This window comes from Anarhichas minor, unplaced genomic scaffold (assembly GCF_050575085.1).
Source record: "Anarhichas minor isolate MPS153535 unplaced genomic scaffold, ASM5057508v1 ptg000062l, whole genome shotgun sequence".
NCBI lineage: Eukaryota > Metazoa > Chordata > Actinopteri > Perciformes > Anarhichadidae > Anarhichas > Anarhichas minor.
This window is the reverse complement of record NW_027466508.1, coordinates 7168408-7189620: the sequence shown is the minus strand read 5'-3', so window position 1 is coordinate 7189620 and position 21213 is coordinate 7168408. Positions and strand designations below refer to the sequence as shown.

The window sequence follows — 21213 nt, the reverse complement described above, 5'->3', positions numbered from 1 at the left end:
GGAGGCAACCCATGATCGCAGACTCAACACGCATCCTCACACCACTGACCTGGGCTTAGCTGTGTCCTGCATGTGTGTGCATGTGTGTCCGTGTGTTGAGCGGGAGTGTGAGTGATCCCCCACAAACCATCAGCAGGATGGAGGCTCTCAAGGAGAATCTGGGAACTTTGGATTGACGCCCGGGGATAACGCGCGGTCGGCCCGAACCTCATCGGGTTTCTCGTGGATTTATATATTTGGATGTTGTCTGTTTCCCCCTTTCCCCTTTTTCGTCTAGGCAGTGGGAATTTACGCTTGGCTTACAACTCCTGTTATTTCTGGCGTGCAAAATGCCGTTCGCCAAACGGATTGCGGAGCCGCAGCTTCTTTGCAGGCACCAGATCCCCAACGATGAAGGTCTGCTTTTCGAGGACCTGTGTGCCATCAGTAATGTGGTTCTGTCCCGGACCTTGCGACAGCTGTCCGACCTGGCCCGGCACGCCTGCTCCATATTTCAGGAGCTGGAGAACGACATCATTAGCACCAACCAGCGGGTCTGGGTCCTCCAGAACAAAATAGGCCAGATACAGCAGACTGCCTGTGCCCTAGACCCTAAAAAGGAGGCAGTGCGTAAGTAGACCACCACAAGTGTATGTGCCCCCTCTAAAAAAAAGAAAAAAGAAAAAAAAAGAAGAAAAAGAAACCATGTCATGATTTACACCTGAGCAATGTGTGATTTTTGTTTCATGTACATCCTACATGTGTGCCTTCATGCTTCGAAGGGCGCACGCCTCAAAATTATTTTTACCCAGCTGCACGCACGCCCGCCTCAGTCGCGGCCGCGCTCTCATACACCCCCCCTCATTGAAATGTGTCACACGGTTGCGTTTGCACATTTCACCATCCAGTATCATCTAGATGCATTTTCACAGCGCGGGACGTGTTGACTGCTCATTCATTTAGGCGGTCCAGACTCCGTGTGTGTGTGTGTGTCCGTTGACGACGGTGGGGATAGGGGGGGAGGCGGCGGTGTGTGTGTGTGTGTGTGTGTGTTCACAGGCGGGCAGCGCGGAGCGGAGGGGCGTGTGTTGCCGCTGCATTGGCTCAGCATCGCAGTCTCGTTACTGCGGGTAGCTCACACCTGAAGCATGTTCAAGCGGTGTTTTCTGGGGCCACAAAAAAAAAAAAAAAAAAAGACCGCCTCGTTAATTCAGGGTGTGAATACGTGAAGCTCAGAGGCGAGGATCTGTTAAACGGTGTGTGTGTTGGGGTTTTCAGAGGCGACTCCCCGTGCGCCAAACCCACCCTTTCCACATGCAGCGGCACCAACACAGCATCAATAATGAATCCAGATGCCCATGTTGCAGAGTAAACATGAACTGATCATGACTAGAGGTTCAGGTGTCGACTGAGGACGGATCACTTAAAAAAAAACAAAAAAAACACCCCCCAAAAAACCAGCCTGATTGGCATCAATGGGAGACTGCAATTCAATGAAACAGCACGTTCTGTACAGCATATTATTTATGTCCTCTGCAGTCCTTTCAGTATAAGGCGTTTGATTTTAGACAACCCGTTCGGTGATTTTACTCCAATTCTGTGCAGTGGGATTCATCGCTGCTGTAGGTTATCATAATCTGGGACAACCAAAGAGCATTTTGGGGCCTAAAGCTACTGTAGGCTCATGAACTCCCTCTTTAGATTAACCCCCCAACCCCCAACCACACACACACACAGGAGCATAATGTGTCAGCGAGGATGTCTTTATTACATAGAGTAGTCTTATTGCTTGTTGTTTGCTGTGGATCTGGATGAATGAGGCTCTGGTACGGAGGACTTCATGTGCCGTCTCTTGGATTTAAATTGTGAGAGAAAGATTGTTGTCTAGCTGAAAGGGACAGACATTTCTACGCCGAAGTCAGTGTACAGAACAACACTCCCAAAAGTCTCGCAGCGGTGCACTCACATCTCACTATTCTTAACTCCTTAAACCTGCCAGCAAACCCAGAAAACATGTCTGTCGGTTACACTTGTTGTGCTCAGAAAACCCTGACATATTGATTTGTCGTGTGGACTGTGACATACAAGATAAGTATCACTTGGCGCAAGCTTTTCCAAGAGTTTTGTGAGTCTCAAATCCTAGAATGTCATCGTGCAGCTCATGCAATCATTTAAGAGCGAGCCCTTTGCTCCCAACCTGGAAGTCAGGACCCCTATGAGCTCAAGAGATAAATCTGGTGTGTTGCAATTAGAAAACGCAAAGTTCTGATACATACAATTTTATTATATTTGATAATTTTCTCAGAATTTCCTCAAATCTTTGCTTCCTCTCTCGTCTGTTTTACCACTTCAGGCCTCTAAATATGATTCAAATTCAACAATATGAGAGGTTAAAAATCATTGTTTACTTTGTGTGATTTTGGGTAGTCCCAGACAAAAGTTGACACCCCTGACAGAGAAATGTTTCAACTAAAAAGGCGGTCTTACCGTTAGACATTTAAAGCCTTGTTGACCAAAAACCAGACCCCAACACTTGGGCAGTGTCAGAAATTCAGAGTTTGCTGCTACGAGCCATGTCTATATAGAGGTGCCGGCACTTTATGGTGTTTTTATTTAATTTTTTTTGTTCGTAACAGTACGATTCACCAAAAGTCCATCACACAATCAGACATTTCTCAAAATCGACAGTCTGACACAGATCGTGACCAATACTTTATCAGCTCCATCTCAGTGTGATGAACACAGTCTGTAGGCGCTTTTATTAACATGCTACCATTGTTTGGCTGTGTTTTACAGCGATATCTAGTCCTCACACCATGCAGGATCTTCATTCATCCTTCATCTCTATTTCGGTCTTAGATATTTCATTCAACACACTGTCGAGTAAACTGGGAGAAACACTCTTCGGCTGTCTGTGTGGGACTTCAGCTTGGTTGCGGGGAGAGTTTGAGTCCTCTGTAGACCAATGCTCATACTTGGATGCCAACCAAAGTTTTGCTATTTTTATTCAGCTTTCAAAAGGGCTATTATCTTCCCTCTTACTCTCAAATGGCAGCAATAACCCCGAGGAGATGAATATCTCCGAGTGTACACACAGGCTGATATTGAATGCCAGTGGCAACAGAGTTTCCTCACTTCATAGTAGAGTGGATCAAGATTTCAAGGCAGTCAATATGTTGCTAACTTGGATTGATCCTGCTCATGGCACTAGGCACTAGGCAGTGCTCAGATGGTGTTGAGACGGTTTGTGTCCGTCAGTCATGCAAAACAATGTGTTGTGTTGGACATTCATCAAAACTCATTCAAACTGTTCTACTCGTCATCTGACAGCAGCAGTGACAACGGTAGGCCATCCATGTATCCAACTGTCAAAAAGTCAACAACTGTCAGCCTGTTTGATGATTTATTGATAATATTTCATGCACTTTCATTCCACTGTGTCCGCCTTGAATGACACAAATGCTTATGTAAGTCCCAAACTATACTACAGCGGTGCAGAGAAAAATATATAATAATCATCTATTTTAGGGTACCTGGCAACAGTTTCTTTTATTGGGAAACCAAACATAAAGTCGGATCCTGTATCACAAAACTAAATCAAATGAAATGTACGGATCTCTGTATCATTTTCCACAGCAGATGATTGTCTTCATTATTTGGCTTGTAGGATGTTGGAGGTTAGTGAGGAATGCCGGTTGTAGTTTGTTGTAGTTCGAGTCCATGGTGCTTTCTTTGGGTTTCCACGATATTCAATTTGTTATTATAAAAGTCTTAGAAAACTAGCAAGTTTAAATTGGAGGGCTGAAGCCAAAGATCGAACGATTGGCATTTTTACTTTTGAAAAAAGGCCATGAAAATTAATTGGCAGTCAAAATGGTTGCATTTTGGTTTTGTGTTGATCAACTGGTTGACTAAATGTTTCAACAACTTTCTTTAGGACTACATATTGCTGTGCCACCATTACTTTTTCCCTTTACTTTATTTTGTTTTGCTACATGATGCTTGTGATGTCATGTATGGCTGAAAGGGAAAGAAAAACAGCAAAAACAAACAAATAAATAAAAAACAGAATCTAATCTAATCCCACACAAACCCGTTCAACTGAGACAAGCATTAAAAGGGAGTTAGTTTGAGGCGTTAACCATCCAAGTAGGTTTGAGAATAAAGACGTTTCGGGTTGGATTCAATGACTGAGGTCTCTCACACACCATGAGGATTCAGAAAGGTGTCTTCTGTTAAAAGTTGCACTTGACGACACTGAAGGGACCACACGGACAGACATCCGACCACCGGCATGCACACACACCGGTGCACTTTAAACATAAACAGCAGAGATATTAACAAAAACAAACCCTTTTTTACACAAACGGAGAATATGTCTAATATATATATATATATATATGGAGAAATACCGGTGGATCATGTACCATGTGAATTATAACTATATAATGGCTGAAGAGAAAGCAGTCAAACACACAATAACTTAATGTATGTGAGGACATACAGTAATGATGCATCAAAAACATGAGCGGGTACAACAAATAGTAGCAAACACGAGATAGTGAACATACATCGTCAATATTATACCTGCTTAACATCAGTAAATTGGTATAATCATTGTGAGCATGTTAGCATGCTGACGTTAGGATTCCGTTTTTAAATCACTGCTGTGTCTAAGTACAGCCTCATAGAGCCAGCATGGCTGTGGAATCAGTTTTTTCCTGTCTCCATTGTTTGTTCTTAGCTGAGCTAATGTTGTGTTCAAGTCATATTGTACAGACGGTAAGACCCACCCCTTAACTGTCAAAAAGAAGGACCGAAGTATCAACAAACCTGTAGCAAAATGGCTGCAATCATCCAAATGATATCAATACTGACACAAGCACAGTCTATTCAGCTGTTTGTGGTTTCACTTGTTAATGAACCACAAAGAATATGCACAATACACACGACACACAGGATACAAATAGCAAGTTCAGGCATAATTTCCCTTATGCCTGGTTTGACTACAAGGCTAGCAATGGTGGTAACCAAAGCATTTACATAAAACTCTGTTAACACTCACCGCAGCGGGACAGGTTTGGGTTCAGCAGCAGAATCAGCTCATATCAACTCTCGTGGTGCAGAACACACACAAACACACACACTCGTACACGATGGGATTTTAACAAATATGTTGTGCTGCTCTGGCAACACAGGTTCCTTCTTGGTATCCCATTAAAGCAAATTTGACTTTGAAATTTCAGGGAGTATGGCCTGTGGCAGCAGGGAAACTGGTTTATCTCGCTAGTCTGCACAGTAACAGGAGAGCGAGTGAGGCCTGCTTTAACCTTTCAGCCGAGTCAATCTCTCTCTCGAACATTTTTACTATTTCTTGTAGTACAACCAGCGTCAGTTCTGTAGCACGCATCATATTGCTGAAGCAGTTCGCTGTGGACAGAAATGAGAAGAGGGATGGGGTAGAGAGAAAGAGAGAGAGAGAGCTAGCAGCACAGTGTGTGAGCCTCGGTGAAGTCAATGTGTTTTGTTTCTGTCTGTCAGTCCCAGACACAAACAAAAACTAAAAAGCAAAAGCAGAAATAGAGGCATATTTTCCAAATTTATATTGTGCAACTGGCCAGCAGGCTTAATCTGTTCAGTGTGCGTTCAGGGATCTGATTCCAACCACACGAGGCAGGTTAGGATACACTCTGTCCAGGCACGTATCATCTGTCTCACACCTAACCACAGACACATACACACACACCTTAGACTAAGAGCATCGATTTAGATGTTTTCCAAATCTAATATATATGAGTATTTATGTGCTCTTGTGTCTCTCTCACGGCTTCTTCAGTGTCTGTCTCCATCTGTCTTTCCCTCCATCTTTGCTGTGTCCATTCTCCTCCTCCTCTCCATCCATACCTCTTCCCTCACTGCCCTACTTTCCCCATCATCAGCAGCATGGAGAGACTTCTGCCTCTTGACAGCATATTTAATGTTTAATGCACTTTGATTTCCACCCACTTACAAGCCGGAGAGGAGAGGAGAGGAGAGTTTAATAAAGGGTGAGATGGCAGAGAAAGGAAGCCCCCATGTAGTTTAGGACTTCTGATGCGTAAGGAGAGGAAAAAAGTAAAATTCTGAAAATGGAATACAAAATATCAAGAAAGATGTCAGAATCTTGAAGAATATTAAAGAGCAACACCACTCATAGTTTAGCCATGCCCACTTCACATAGTGAGAGTGGACAGGCAATGCGAGCAGCTCTGTGAGGTTGCAGTGCATTGAGCTAAATGCTAATGTCGGCATGCTAACATGCTGGTGTTTTAACAGGTAATGTTAACCATTTCCCTAATTAGTGCTAAACACAAAGTGCAGCTGAGGCTGATGGGAATGTCATTAGTTTCATATGAATTTCGACAGAAAATTTAGTTTTGGACAAATTGAAATTTTGATCTGATGGTGGCGCTAGAGATACTACAGGTTACAAACTACAGGAGATGGACAGCCACAGACCACTGATGCATTATAAGAAGTGGATACCGCACTCCCACTAACTTGAATGAGAATGCATCGGCCTAAAGTTTTTCCCCGTTTACGGCTTTGCATCCATGTTGTGCGACCCTGCAAATGTGCATTAGTGTTTCTCGTTCCCACTCGGCCCATAGACTTAACATTGGGATGATGTGATGAAAAATACATTATTTCTAGGCCCTGAGAATGTTTTACAAATAAAACGCCCTCAAGGTTTAGTAGAGACATCTCTTCTATAACGGTGGGCCATGGGGAAGTGCTTTATGGGGTATTTCTTTTGTTGCAATCCTGTGAGTGATCACTGGGCCAACTTGGCAGCAAGGCTGAGTGGCAGCGACGTGTAATTATGAATCCCATTGCTTTTCTTGGCAGACCCGCCGTGCGTAGCTAGTTGAGGTTCGACATTGACCTCACGTGGTGAGGGTCAGGATAGGCCATTGGCGTTGGTTCTCTCCTAATACATCCATAGACACTCACCCATGGCCCAACAGAGAAAAGCATTGTACTCTTTGCATTTGCAATTGTAGGCCTAAAACATAGTGCTCAAAAAGGTTTTTCCCCTTGAGAGCGTGATTATTCTGTGCAACTTTAAGGACAATATGCACATTAGATTTTGAGATATATGAATCGTGTATATTTTGGCCTGAAGGTGAGGTTTAAGAAAAATATTCATGGTGGATACAAGTCCTTAGGAAAAGCGTTTTATGTCTATGGAGCAAATTTTGGATACGGTGGCCACCGGTGGCCATCTAAACGGCAGGGTCATGTGATGTGCATATTCAAAACATACTCTTGAAGCTTTCACAATAAGAACCATTAGGCCAAATTTATATCTAAAAGAGACCATTCATTCATCCGGGCAGTCAGCAAATCAGTGCCACTAGAAGACACTGGTCTGTGTGTGTGCACTGGGTGAGCAGCTTTAACTCAAATGAACAGGCCACTTCATTTCATGTTTTATGTATTCACGGAAGTATCCAAGGGAAAATGGTTCATCCTGCGCTGAGAAAGAACGCCCTCATTTAGTGTTTAAATGATTGCACTAACACAGCACATTAGTTTTGACAATTTTGTGTACAAGGGACATTTTGAAAAACAGAAAAATAGGCTGGGACTGACATTTCCACCGTCAGTGTGTAGATAGTAGGTCGAAACAAAGAGGCAGTTGTAAAGAGGCTCAGGGGGACTTAAAATCATAGATTATTTCTAAAATGATTACATTTTCATTGCAAAGAAAAGAGTGGGGTTAATCTCTCCATCTTTGTTTGCCTTTCTTTTTCCTGTCTTCTGTCTCTTTTTGATGTGTGTAATATGTTTGTGTATGACAGAGTTGGAAATAAAGTAGGAGGTCCACCCAAACTACCGCAACTAAATCAAAACATATGGTCGGCATACGTCCGCTTATGTTACAGCAGAAACATGTGGGCACGACATGTGGGGAGGTCAGGCGAGAGCTATGTGATGCCCTTGCAAGCGCAGGGATGTAAACGTAAGACTGTAACACACTTTGTTATTGTCATGAGCCGACGACAACAAAGCACCCAGCTGCAGCTCGACTTCACTTACACACACGGTTTATTTGATTCAGCTCCTCGGAGTCTCTTATGTCATGAGAGCAAAAATCACCACGACACATTTTCTCTTCTCGTGGCCCAATTACCTCTTTGCTAATTTTGGCTAAAGTAATTCCACTTCCTCATATGCAGTAACACACACACGCACACACACACACACAGAGCATTGACTTGCTTTCAGATTAGCCTTCCCACACCGGCAGGTTAACACTTGCATACCACCTCACACAAACATAAACACACTTGCACATGAAAATGCACACACGCAGACACACACACACACACAACCCGCTGAACCCTGCGAGCCTCTTCTTTTGGTCTCTTATGTTATCATTTGAAATTCCGCTTTAAGTGCCCAGGTCTCTGTTGCTGTTGCAGCCTGCAATGAAACATGCATGCAGAACCTCTTGGTCTGTACATCACAGCACCCGGCCGGCTGGCATGCTCGCGTTCTGGAGACGGTTCCTCGTCTGTGCAAACTGGCCTCTGGCTTTTTCATGTTGTTGTAGTTCTGTTGTAGCTGAGCAGTTATGCCAAAAAATAAACAAGACTTGAAGAAGCTAATTTTTTGGCTCATATCATCAAGGAGAGAATATTGGCTCTATAAAGCTGTAAGCACATGTAAACATAGCTAGTAACAAATATATATATTTATATATGTCTATAGAATTCATGTTTTTTAAATTTTTTTATTACTATTTATATGTTGATATTCTATCATAATCACCTCTATTCTTAATATATAAAAACAATTTAATTCAGGTCTACTATTGAGTAATAATAGTTATATTTTATTGAAACATTCATGTCCCTTTAAGTCACATTGTCGATTTTAAGTCACTTAAGGATTACTTTCAGGTAGTTGCTCGTACAGAGTGGTGTCACGCAGTTTTCTGACTGTTTTTGACTTTAAACCGCTGCAATTTATTTTTGTTTCCATCAAGTTTATTTTGTATCAGTGTCTACGTGCTTTCATCTACATGAGGAAGATATTATAAAAAACACAAGTTAGCTTTACGTTTATACTTTCAGAGTTTTGATGTGAAAATGCTAAACTTGCATAGCGTATGTTACATATTGTCTGTAACCTACCTTTTGCTTTCTGTTCGTTATTGTGTCATGTGACTTGTTGCCGGAAGACAACGGTGGAAAAGTGAGTGAGAGTTGGAGGGAGGAGTGCCGGTGTTGTCGGAGCACAAAAAGTGTGGCTCAGTGTTATTTCAAAGATTTGCAATGTGACGCCTGAATATTTAGATAATTTCGACAATGTGCATGTGATGTGACCTTTCAGAACGAGACTCCTCAGAGCGAGACACACAATAACAAACAGACCGGGTCAGGTGAAAGGTAAAGAAAGAGGTTTTATTTCTCTGTTGGGTCTTTTTTCATAATGTCGTCAGACAGCAATTTGATAGCAGCCCGTCTGCAGATGTCTCGTTTAATACTGGACCAGTTTCAAAAATTGTTGTCCCCACTTTAACACAACTACAAAAATATAGTGGAAAAAAGCAGGTTGAAAAATACTTATAAGTGTGTAATCGAGCACCTGATATACCATACAGGTACTTTCAGGGGAACTGAAAACACATACTTTCACATATGTTTTAGATAGTGACGACAAATGTACTTTAAAATGACACAATCAGGTGCTGAATACAAAAAATATGTATATACCACAGATACACTATAAACAGACAAACTTGTTGTGCTACAGTTCTGCTAGTAAAACTTAAGACTGCAGCTCAGTGTCCTGCTTCCTTTTGTGTGTGTGTCCAATATGTCTGTCCATGCATAAATGCCTCTCCGATGTGTGTGTGTGTGTGTGTGTGTGTGCGCGCACATTTGTGTGTCAGCCTCCTGTGACATGCTGAACTGAACTGTCCTGAACGGCTGTCATCGGTGTCAGGAGACCCCCCCATCATCATCAACATTCCCCCAAAAACCTCTGACAGATGGCTGGGGACCAGAAAAATGCACATACTCAGCAATCTCTCTGGGTCAGTGTTTGTGCGTGTGTGTGTCCGTCAGCACTGGGTGGTCATCTCTGTCATCTCGTGACTTCCAGCATACAGCAGCGTGTTTAGTGCTGTAATTCCTCGAGCAGCAATGAGTAACTTTTATCTGTCTAAGGTCACCGGACCCAGAAGCAAAGAAGCTATCAGACGGAAACAGAAGTAGTTGATTCTTTTAGGAAATGTTTCATCAACAGAGGAAGGAAACATAAAGCACGTACAGTGTATTCATTGTAAATAAGACTTTTAATGGCTGCTTTTAAGTAATAAGGGGGGCGTTAAGTTCCTCTTTAACTCTTAATAAATGAGGATTACAAATATTCTAAACTTCAATTATAAACAAAGAAACTTTCATTTACTTTAATTTCAATTGAATTAAGAATTTATTTTAATCACTTTGACGCGGCTGTTATAGACACAACTGTTTTTACTCACAGTACCAGTTTGCTGCAGTTTTAGCTTTGAACCCAAACTCCATACAGCATAAAATGTGCATCATGTTTGAATAGAGGTTTAGTGGTAGTATTTCGGAGGGCCAAACTGTTCCAGTAGACACTCACACTTCTTTCTCCCCATCCCTCATCGCCTCGCTCGCTCAGTGGTTTCCTCTCAGCATCACAACAAAGTCCCACGCAGAGGCTCTTACAGATGGACATTTCTGTACTTCACAGGGGTGCTGTTGGCAAAGAGCAGTCATGTTCAAAACAGACACCTATTTTTTTTTTTTTTTAAAGAGCGATGCAGAAGAGACTGAAGAGAATAACAATGTGTAGAAAAATTGAGGGAATAATGAGTGAGCACAAAAGAACATAAGACGGACAGATTTTACAAGCCATTTTAAACCGCTCCTTGAACTTAATCCTGATTATCTAAATTTCTTTATGCCAGATAAATTATACTCGCATGCAACTGCAGGATTTGGAGACGGGATTCTGCCTCCCTTAGCTCAGCAGGGCTGTTAACAATATCCTATCGCTGAAATGACCAGGGCTGTCGGTTGGTGTTGCCTGGTATTAGCAGATCAAAAATAGGATGGGAAACCAATTATATCAATAATGTTGTGACCATGAGCTCCAGCAGGGTTCAGAATATGGACAGCAGAGATTATGAGTATCAACTGGGGATTTAGGGGCAAAGCGTGGACGGTTGAGATGATTTTTTTCCGGAAGAGCTTCTGGCTGGATTTAGTAAACCATTAGCATAAGATGGAAACAGATGGAGTCAGAAAAAAAAGCTTAGGAGAGGTTGTCTGCTGCTTGTTTTAAGGACTGAGCTGTTCCTAAGGAGTTCCTCCTAAACAGATTGTCTCTGTAAGAACCTTAGCTCGCCGTAAAGAAGATCCAAGTTAATTGGACTACGAGCAAGAAGTCAACTTACTCACCACACTGCAGGCATGTGTGTGTAAGAAAGACAGAGAGTGCACACTAGGTACAGTTTTACAGTATGTACGTATGTATGTGAACACGAAATGTAGATTAAACAAAGTTCTAAACACACTTCTTTACAAATTAGCAACACATCTGCTGAAGAAACTTGCTTTTGGTTGAATTCCATGACTGATACAGTGTATTAAGGCGAGGTAAATTAATCCAATTTCACAGCGGGCTGGTGAGAGGTAAGGACAGCCGAGCTTAGGCTGCACTAATTAGACATATATCTGTCACTATCAATTGTATCAGTGGGCCTACGAAAGCCAGCCACTTTTTCCTGCATCACACACAAACACACGCATTACTTACACACACACACACACACACACACACATACACACATCAACTCCTCCCTTTTCCTTCACAAACAGGCACTCCCTACCACTAAGGAGCCACTGGTATCAGCATATCTATACCTGAGCCACGCAAAGGGTTCACAGTAAGGAGTGACACTATAAACATAATAGTGCGAGTAAGTACTGTGTGCGCTCTGCATGAGTGTTGTATGTACTGTGTCCTGCTTGATGAGTGCGCTAATGTTCCTCTGGATGACAGGCCAGAGATGCATTCACTGAACGCTGCAGGCAACCACAGCTGTTACAGAGGAGAGGAGAGGAGGAGAAGATATAAGTAGGAAAAATGATAGACTGTTGACCTGTTGGCAACAAGACAAAGAGTCTACAGACATGCTAGAAGCTCTGTGATGTAGAGGTGAAGCTAAAGGCTAGCAGGTATAATGTTCATCATCTCAGTTTAGCATGCTAACATTTGCCAATTAGCATTAAACACAAAGTACCGCTATGGAAATGGTATTCACTTCCAGCTATTTGATGGCACTAGATGGCTAAAGGTGGCAATTCATCTAAGAGGTGTCATGAAATGTCACCAGAAACCCAAATGTCAACCTGGTGGTGGCATAAGAGGAAAAGTCATGGTGATCACCAAAGCCATTAGGGTTCATCCTCTGGGAACGATGCATGTCTGTACAAAATGTTATGGCAATCCATTTAATACTGAGATAGAAAACATATATACCTTCTGGTGAAGCAAGAGGAAAAACCGAGAGGTCGCCAAGTCATTAGGACACCTTTAACACCTGTACAAAATTTCACAATCCATCCAACAGTTGATCAACAGACAGCTATAAAATGGACAAATTCTCACCTCAATGCATCAAACACTGCAGCTTGGTCAGTGCCCCCTATAACTATGATGCTCTATGTACCACTTTAGCGCCAATTTTGGACGTGTTAGGGATGGCGTGTCAATTTACGCTTGTTTCATGCAAAATGTCTAAATAAACTTCTGTCTTCACAGGAAGTTAGGTTTAGGCAACAGAAACACTTAGGTTTAGGAAAAGAGCGTGGTTGATGTAAACTTGACTGACAAACCACACGTGACAAACGACTGACGTGAACGTTGTCAAAATTTACTTTTAGTTTTGCATGGGACACAAACAGTGGTCCTGTGGACTTAAGTCCTGTGTTTGTTTGACCCTACCGCCTCCTGCCTGCCCCACGTGGACTATCTTGCACGATAAGGACATAGGTGTGTTTACATTGGAGTTACTTGGAAGCCTGGTGCGTTGTATACACACACTCAACAGTGCTTCGATACGTCGGTGTCGGGCGCAGAGGATCCCCGAACGAGCATCTGTATTTGCCGCATTGGGAGGGAGAACGGTTTGAAATGGAAGAATTACATCAGAGGTGACGAGAGGAGGGGAAAAGGGTTGTTTATCCAATTTTATACAACACGAATACTCCAGATACAACATGTGTGAAATAATTACAGTACCCTGACATATTCTGCTCCCATTCTATGGTCTAGTAATTATCATCACACAGTCAAATAATTACAGTAGCAAGAAATTACAATTAACCAGTTGTGTGACTTACTGGGTATTCCCCAGCTCTGTGTGTGTGTGTGTGTGTGTGTGTGTGTGTGTGTGTGTGTGTGTGTGTGCCTTACCCAGCAGATTACTCCTCTGAGGCCAAGTCCCTACAGATGACATGTGATAGCAGATTAATAGCCTAACATATTAAAGTCACAATCCCTGTTATTTACCCTTGTATCAGTGCTTAATCAGTTAATATCTCACAGCCGAGGACTTCTTCGCCACTCGGAGCTCCTCTGCGTCACCTTCAGCGTTATCTAAAATGAATCACAGTAAATTGGCATATGGCTAATTTTTTATATACATTTGTTTTCCAGTTAAGAGCATTGTGTAACTAAATGTGCTGTAAAACCGTTATTATTAAGGCGAGTCTAATTGTGAAGCCCTTTTCATACAGAATTCATGCATATTTAAAAAAATATATAAAGAACTTCACATACAGGGATACTGTGAGCTTTAAAGGAAGCGTCCGCGGACGGGTAAACCAGACCTTTAATCCATGCGTGTTAAAGTGAAGCGGGGCCATATGGTTCTGCAGTGGATCAGAAGCACTGATCCTGAGGATGATAGAGCTCCAGCTGAACCTTTGTGCAGCACATTTACACCATCTGATGTGTATCGTTGCAGCGTGGTCACAGGCCTGATAGCACTGATCTCACACAATCACAGCGCTCATTATCACGTTTGGTAAACGGCTTATGACGTTATGCGTGTTAATGCAGCGTCGGCATTTTGGTTGCCTGCGCCCATGCACAACACTGAGGGAAATGCAAGAACCATCAGCGTCAAAAAAAGAAAAAGAAAGTACATGTCTAGATGAGGTTAGTTATTCTCTTTGTGTGCGCGTACACACATACTCCTGTACGACATATACTCTGACGGAAAAACACACAGATGCAAAAATCCATGACCAACACTTGAACGTCCCACAGAAACTGGCCCTCCTCTCATCCTCGGGATAAAAGGGGAGATAATGCATTAAACATTTTCTCCTCTCTTCAACTGCTCATTATAGTACAGTCAGAGCCTCTGCCTAAAAACAGGTCGTTTCTAATGAGACGAAGCTTACTACATACTGTAACCCCATCGTTTTTACTCAAGTGTAAATGAAAGGATTTTCTGGGTGTGTTGTCCCATCTATACACATGCCGATGATGTTCAGTTACAATGACAACGTGGTTTATTGCAGTTGTTTCTGTGCATCCCCCCCCCCCCAGAAGAATTCTGCTTGTGCAACTTCCGATTAATATCTATAGCAGCTAATTATTATTATTATTATCATTATTTACACCACATAGTTGAGTGTATAGGCTGTCAGGATCTCTTTCTCATTCCATGAAATGCACTGACGAGGTGAATCCAGGTAAAAGCCATTACTCCTCGCTGATTTATTACAGTAAGTATATACCCATCACAGATAAAGACAGGTTGATGAATCAGGGAAGGATTTTTAAACTTTAGGATTATTAAAATTAGCATTATGCAAAAGGTCTACTGATCATTATCAGGGATGTGTAATTTAGTTCAACTGTACTTGATACTGAGTTCACGTTTTCATGCACTTACAGCAGCACAACTGCACACAGACCAAATTCTCAAAGTTTTGTGGTTCTATCATTTACATGTTATACAACTTTGTACTTTGCAGAAGTCGCAAAAGCCTATCAGAGTTAAGATTCTCCTGACGTCACTGGTGGAATCAGAAAAGGAGGAAAAGTAATTATAGCACGCAGAGCACTAAGGTACCTCATACATACATAAATGTATCTTTTGTTAAAAATAATGTCGCTACCATAGTTATGCCTTATTTAGATGGGGTTCACAAGTAATATATTTTAAATATATTTTAAAAGTAATTTAAATAAACTCCACCTTTACCAGGTGAAACTTTAAATTGAACACATGCACTGATAATTTTCCTGTGCATGTTGAAATTCTTTGAAACTGCAGTATTTGTATTGATTATGGCTCTTTGTCATAACTTTCTCTGCTCTTACTCTTCTGTGATTCCATGGTGGGCCCTCCTTAATGCAGTTCAGTAAAAGAAGCATCTCAGTCGCCCATACTCTGCACTATTACTCATAGACTACATATGGTTGAAGTTCACTGAGTATATTTTCTTTCAGGCCACGGTCAGATGTAAGCAGAGCCGTGGTTTCAAAGCCTTTGATCAGATTTAGTAAATACCTGGCTTAACTCCACAGTAAACCGATATATTGGATAGGGCTGACACTTATCTCATTATGTTGTGTTCTTTTGTAGTAGAAGGATTGAGGACAGGCTTGAGTTTAGAGCTTGTTAATAGAGCTGAATGAAGCCATACTGCAGAAGGTCGTACATTTTTCCTTTTTCTGTACTTTTCAACGATGGCACAACATTTTGGATGTTTTATTTGAAACTAGTAGTCATTTCCCTTCCATAGCATTCATGTTTATTTTGACTCAGGTCTTAGAAGGTGCAGAGGTGAATGATATTATTTGCAGATTACCAGCTGTTGAGGCACTGCAACATTTCTGTGAGGTTTCTTTCTCTGTTACTGAGTGAATGCTGATTATAATGTAACACAAATACCATTTTCTCCTCTAATGTCGCGACTCCTCTAATGTCAAAAGAAGTCCGATTGTATAGAAGAAGTAATAGAAGTAGAACTAACTCCGCACTCTCGTGTCACTTCCGGTTGAAAAAAGCCAAGACGGCGACGGCCAAAAACCAAGACAGCGAGGGCCACAATGTTGAATTTGAGGCTTCAAAACGGCAGTCAACAAACCAATGGCTGACATCAAGGTGACAACGTCCACTTCTTATATTCATGAATACGACAATGGTCTGTCTTTGCTGTCATTGTGACAACGGCAGCTAAAGTTACACTAAAATGGTCTCCAATGGATGAAGAGGGTTAGTGGTAATACACAGAATGAAGAAATTACTGAATAAATGTGATGCGTATACATAACTAAAATGTACGCAGTAGAGGGATATATCCTTACTCTTTCTAACTTCTGAACTCCTAAAGGTCTCGCTGACCTCAACTGCCCGCCTGATGCTTTTTTTGCTTTTTCGACTCTTGTTATCTTAATGAAAGCATACGTTTTTAAGTAAGTATGAATTGGCAACTCCACCACTGCAAGTTAAGTCGGAGATTCAGGTGTGTTATGCTATATTACACAGGTCTGGTAAACTCACTTCTTTCTAACGCCTCAGCTCCAGATTTCTTTTCAGTTTCAAACTTGTAGTCTTCAGCCCCAACAGACACTGACTCAAGTAATTCATCAGACTTCACACAGCTCCCTCTGGAGCCACTAAAGGCTTTATACAACATATGCAGTAGTACTACCCAAGACCTGTAAACAGTGTTGTATTAACCGAGTTCCTCTTTAAAGCCAACAATAGGACAAGAAAAATTAAATCTACGTTCCATTGACTTCCAGTGCTGAGGAAGATTCTGTGATGTGATCAAAAGCTACTAAATGGACCGAGATTGTTTGGTCAACCACCTGAAGAATTTCAAAGCTGTGTTATTATTCCTCGCAGCAGCCCGATTTATTCCTCAACATTATCGATATTTACACATGCGCACACTCGCATTTTGCTCCAGTGAAATCTACTTGAACTCTGGGGGGATTAAATGCAAGTGAAATCCCCTGGTGGGGTTTAAAGTCTGTGTTTGTATCTCCAACTCTTTTAAAGCTGTCAGAATCGTTTAGTAGACTCGGGAAGTGATTATTCATGCGGCCGTCCTCTGCCACCTCTTCCCAGACTCAAGCTGCTCACTTTGTTTTCATCTGAACTCGGAGGGGTTGTGTTGTCATTTTTTAGGAAAAAACAAAACCTCTCAAAACTGTATTCAGTTATATTTGACATGGGTGAAACATTGAAGGCACATTTATTAGACATTCATAAGGTTTTTCAGACACTATGTGCTTTTCATTCTACGCACAAACACTGTGTTGTCCACTGGGGCTTCCTCATCTTCTTCCGTTTCTATGGACTTCTGATGGTTTACTAGCCAGCCAGCTAAATTAGCTTAAATGGCTAGCAACAGTGTCGGAAAAGACATTACATACATTAGAGTTTGTTGGCCCAAAAACTCAATTAACATATTTTTTCCACTTCAGGGGATTTATATTTGTGCGTTAAAGGGTTACAGTGTAGCCACGAAGCCCACACATGTAGCTGCTGTCAGCTATGCAACGGCTAACATGTGCCGCCTCAAAAATGTGTTTGAAAATGTGTGAAGACCGCAAGAGCTGTAATTGGTCAACTTAGTTCGCTCGAGATTTCTCATACAAGTTTCTAATGCCCGTGGACAGTGTTGATAGTAAATACAACATTGAGCAAGATGTAATAAGACAGGTAATTCGGCTGAATTACCTGTCCCTCGTTACTAACACCCCTATAGCAAGGCTATTTGCACGGCTGGTAGCAGAAATCTCAGAGACATATCTCTCAACAAATACGTGGAGCTAATAGCACTTAAGACAAATGAGAAGAGAGTAAGCTATTTGGCATTTCTTGGGGCTGCTCTGCTCACACCGGACTTTTTAGTCTGTTCCAAACGTTTTAAGATTCATTCAGAATTTCTTAAAGTGGCTATAATCAATATTTTATAAGAACAATTTATCAAATGTAGTGCAAAGTTTTAGAAAGACGGCAAAAGAAAATGCCAATTTATGTTCGTTTCCATCCTCTACTGCAAATATTGTTTTTATTGTTGTTATTGTCTATCAACTAATTAATTCATTGTCTAATTGTTTCAGCTGTACTTTCGACACTATCTCACGGCTCAGGTGTCAACAATCCTCCCATACGACCATCTGTTATGACATGACTAAAGAACTTCACTGAAATCTGAACTAGTATCTGAGCTAGTATCCTACAATTCGCTGACAGCTGAAAAGCTGTGAAATGAACCTTTAGAGTACTTTATCACACAAGCATTACAGTTATGAGCAACACTTTCTGTCATCTTCTGTGACCTGAGTTTCCATCCAGTTAGAAGTTAAGGTCGTAATAGTTTGGATGCTAATTGGTTATTAGCCATCGGTATTTCGGTCAGCTGATAAGGCTGTGTGGAGACAATGGGATCATTACAATTGGTTGGCCTCCGGGATGCAGCCATGGTTGACGTGCAGAGAGAAAAAGAAGAAGAAGTAGAAGAAGGGGGGAATGAGTAAAGAATGAGTGGTGAAGGGAACAAGAGATAAAAGGATGACGGGAGGGACGAAGATGACAGAAGGAGATAGAAGGGAAGGGAAATGTAGCCGTTGTACAGTGTGTGTGTGTGTGTGTGTGTGTGTGTGTGTGTGTGTGTGTAAGACAGTGAGAGACAGAGTATGTCGTGGGTGAGGGGGTAGTGTGTAAGAGAAGAGCAATAAGGCCGGGGTTCTTCGAGGAGACTCACTCTCACTGTCACATCGATCAGACTACAGCATCACACACACTCACGCATCCAACACCCCTCTCCTGCTCTTTCTCCGCTCTCATTAGAGCCATTGTGGAAAATAAAGCGTGGAAGAGAAGCAATGATGCTGCGTTCAATTTAATAGATTGTTTTTCGGAATAGTTCGGCATTTTGGGAAACACACTTATTCGCTTTTATTTGCAGAAAGGTAGATGAGGAGACCAATACCACCCTTGTGTCTCTACGATAAATATGAAGCTGCAGCCAGCAGATAAGCTTAGCTTAGCATAAAGGCTAGAAACAGGGGGGAATCAGCTCTCTCTAAAGGTTAAACAATCCACCACCAGAACCTTTAAAGCTCACTATTAAACACGTTATATCTTGTTTGTTTAATAACACAACAAACCTCAGATTCTTCAAACCGAATCAGCTTTCAGCAGAGGAGCTCAACTCACTGCGGACTGGTGATACACAGAATGTTACTTCCTTGTTAAAAACCTGTGTTAAAGCTGTCACACATACTTACTGCGTTATCAAAGGTATAAACAGTGAATTCACGGGCCTAGTTTTGAACTGAACGCTTGAACCGGCAACATAGCCTGAACGTACTACTGAACTGAAGACAGCCGCAGCGGTATGAGCAGTGATGCGTTTACTTACTGTTGTACACACTGAAGTTAATTTGAACGGCGATGCAATTGCTTAGCTTAGAAAAAAGTGAAGAAAATACATAGTCAGTGACTAATATTTGAACTGACTAAAACAATTCAAATTCAAGATAACGAGTGTCAATTAGTGAGCTTGTAGGCTGGCAGAATTTGTAACTTTTGACAAAGACAGGCTAGCTTTTCCCCCCGTTTCCAGTCTTTATGCTAAGCTAAGGTCACTGGCTGCAGCTTCACATTTAAAAGACAGATATGAGAGTGGTAGGCCTACCAGTCTTTTTATCTAACTCTAAGCAAGAAAGAAAAATGCCCCGAAATATTGAATTATTCCTTTCAGACTAGATAATTTGGCCAACCTCGCTCCTCTATACCCACAAAAGCCCTCATAGCCTGAATCGTCTGCTGCAGCTCGCAACTCTTAAAAATAGACCAAGTAGGAAATTCAGAAATAACAGCGTCACATTTAAAGATTCACACAGGGCACACAAGGGCTTATGCAAAAACAAACTGCAGAGGTACGAGTGTTATTTATAATGCAATGACAATATGGGTACAGAATATATTATGGTTGTTGTCTTTGTTCTGCATCAGCTCCTGGGAGGAGATTTAAAAAGGGGGCAGGGTAGATGTAAAATACAGGAGGCTGGAATGTTCTGTTGAAAAGGAAATGTCTTGTCTTTCAAACATGTGCACAAAATATAAAAATAATCAAAAACTTAGCATGCAGATTCATTTTATAGGCACTGGTACACACACACACACACACACACACACACACACACACACACACACAGAGGGCTACAGGGTGTGCCCAGCATCAGTGAGAGTACTCTCTGTGCCTGCTCTCTTCCTCCTGGTGCCCTTATTGGTTCCTGCTCAATCCGGCCATCCAATCACATCAGGCGGAGTGAGTCTGTGCATAGACTGGCAAATAATCTGCAGTTTTACAATAACACCACCACTATTGTCTCCGTTTCTTTCTGCGTTCGTATCTCGCTCGAAAAAGTGATGGATGTCATGTGGGGATTATAAATGACCTGTCAACTTTTAAAATGTACAAGTATCTCACATCCTTGGACCCTTCCTCTTGTATACCATATATGCAGTATATATCCAACTTGCATACAGTACACCCTATATTATATGTGCGCATTGTTCTATTTATGTGGCTTTGCAAAATGCATCTGTAAAAACTGTTGTTGTTTGCCTGAGCCTGTCATTTAGTTGAGTAGAGGCTTATGAAGCTGTAGTGAATTATTAAGCAGGGTGAATTATTGGGCTGGAGCGAGTGAGCGAGAGAGGGAGACAGAAAGAGAGAGAGGTCTGGACAAAAATAGGTCAACCTAGCAGTGGCAACCCAGGGAAGTAGAAATGATTCTCTCTGAGGAGGAGCTTTGTATGTGTGTGTGTGTGTGTGTGTGTGTGTGTGTGTCATGGGAGGCTGCGTATTTGTCAGCAGCTCATGGTGTAATGCTAATTCATATCCTACAACAAAGCAATTTAAGAGGAAAGGTTCCCCAAGTAAGCCATGAAGGAGAGTTAAATGTCAATACACACAAGTATTGTCCGAAAAATGAATATACTCTGGAGACATCAGCGCGGACAAATTGGTTGAGGTGCGACTCAATTTGCATTAATGTTGTGATGATATTTTTTTAGATGTGACCAGGTACATTTAATCAAGTATTTTACTTAAATAGAAATTTGAGGTACTTACATTTGCTTGGACTATTTTATGC

General features: G+C 41.7%; 1 protein-coding gene across 1 annotated transcript in view; it reads left to right on the top strand.

Moving 5' to 3' along the window:
* The first annotated feature begins 276 nt into the window (after positions 1–276).
* nhsb (Nance-Horan syndrome b (congenital cataracts and dental anomalies)) overlaps positions 277–21213 on the top strand; it is a 45738-nt gene continuing 24801 nt past the window's right edge. The window contains exon 1 of the mRNA XM_076077858.1: positions 277–609. Within this exon, the coding sequence (XP_075933973.1) occupies positions 330–609 (280 nt within the window). The 5' untranslated portion in view covers positions 277–329. The remainder of the gene's footprint in view (positions 610–21213) is intronic.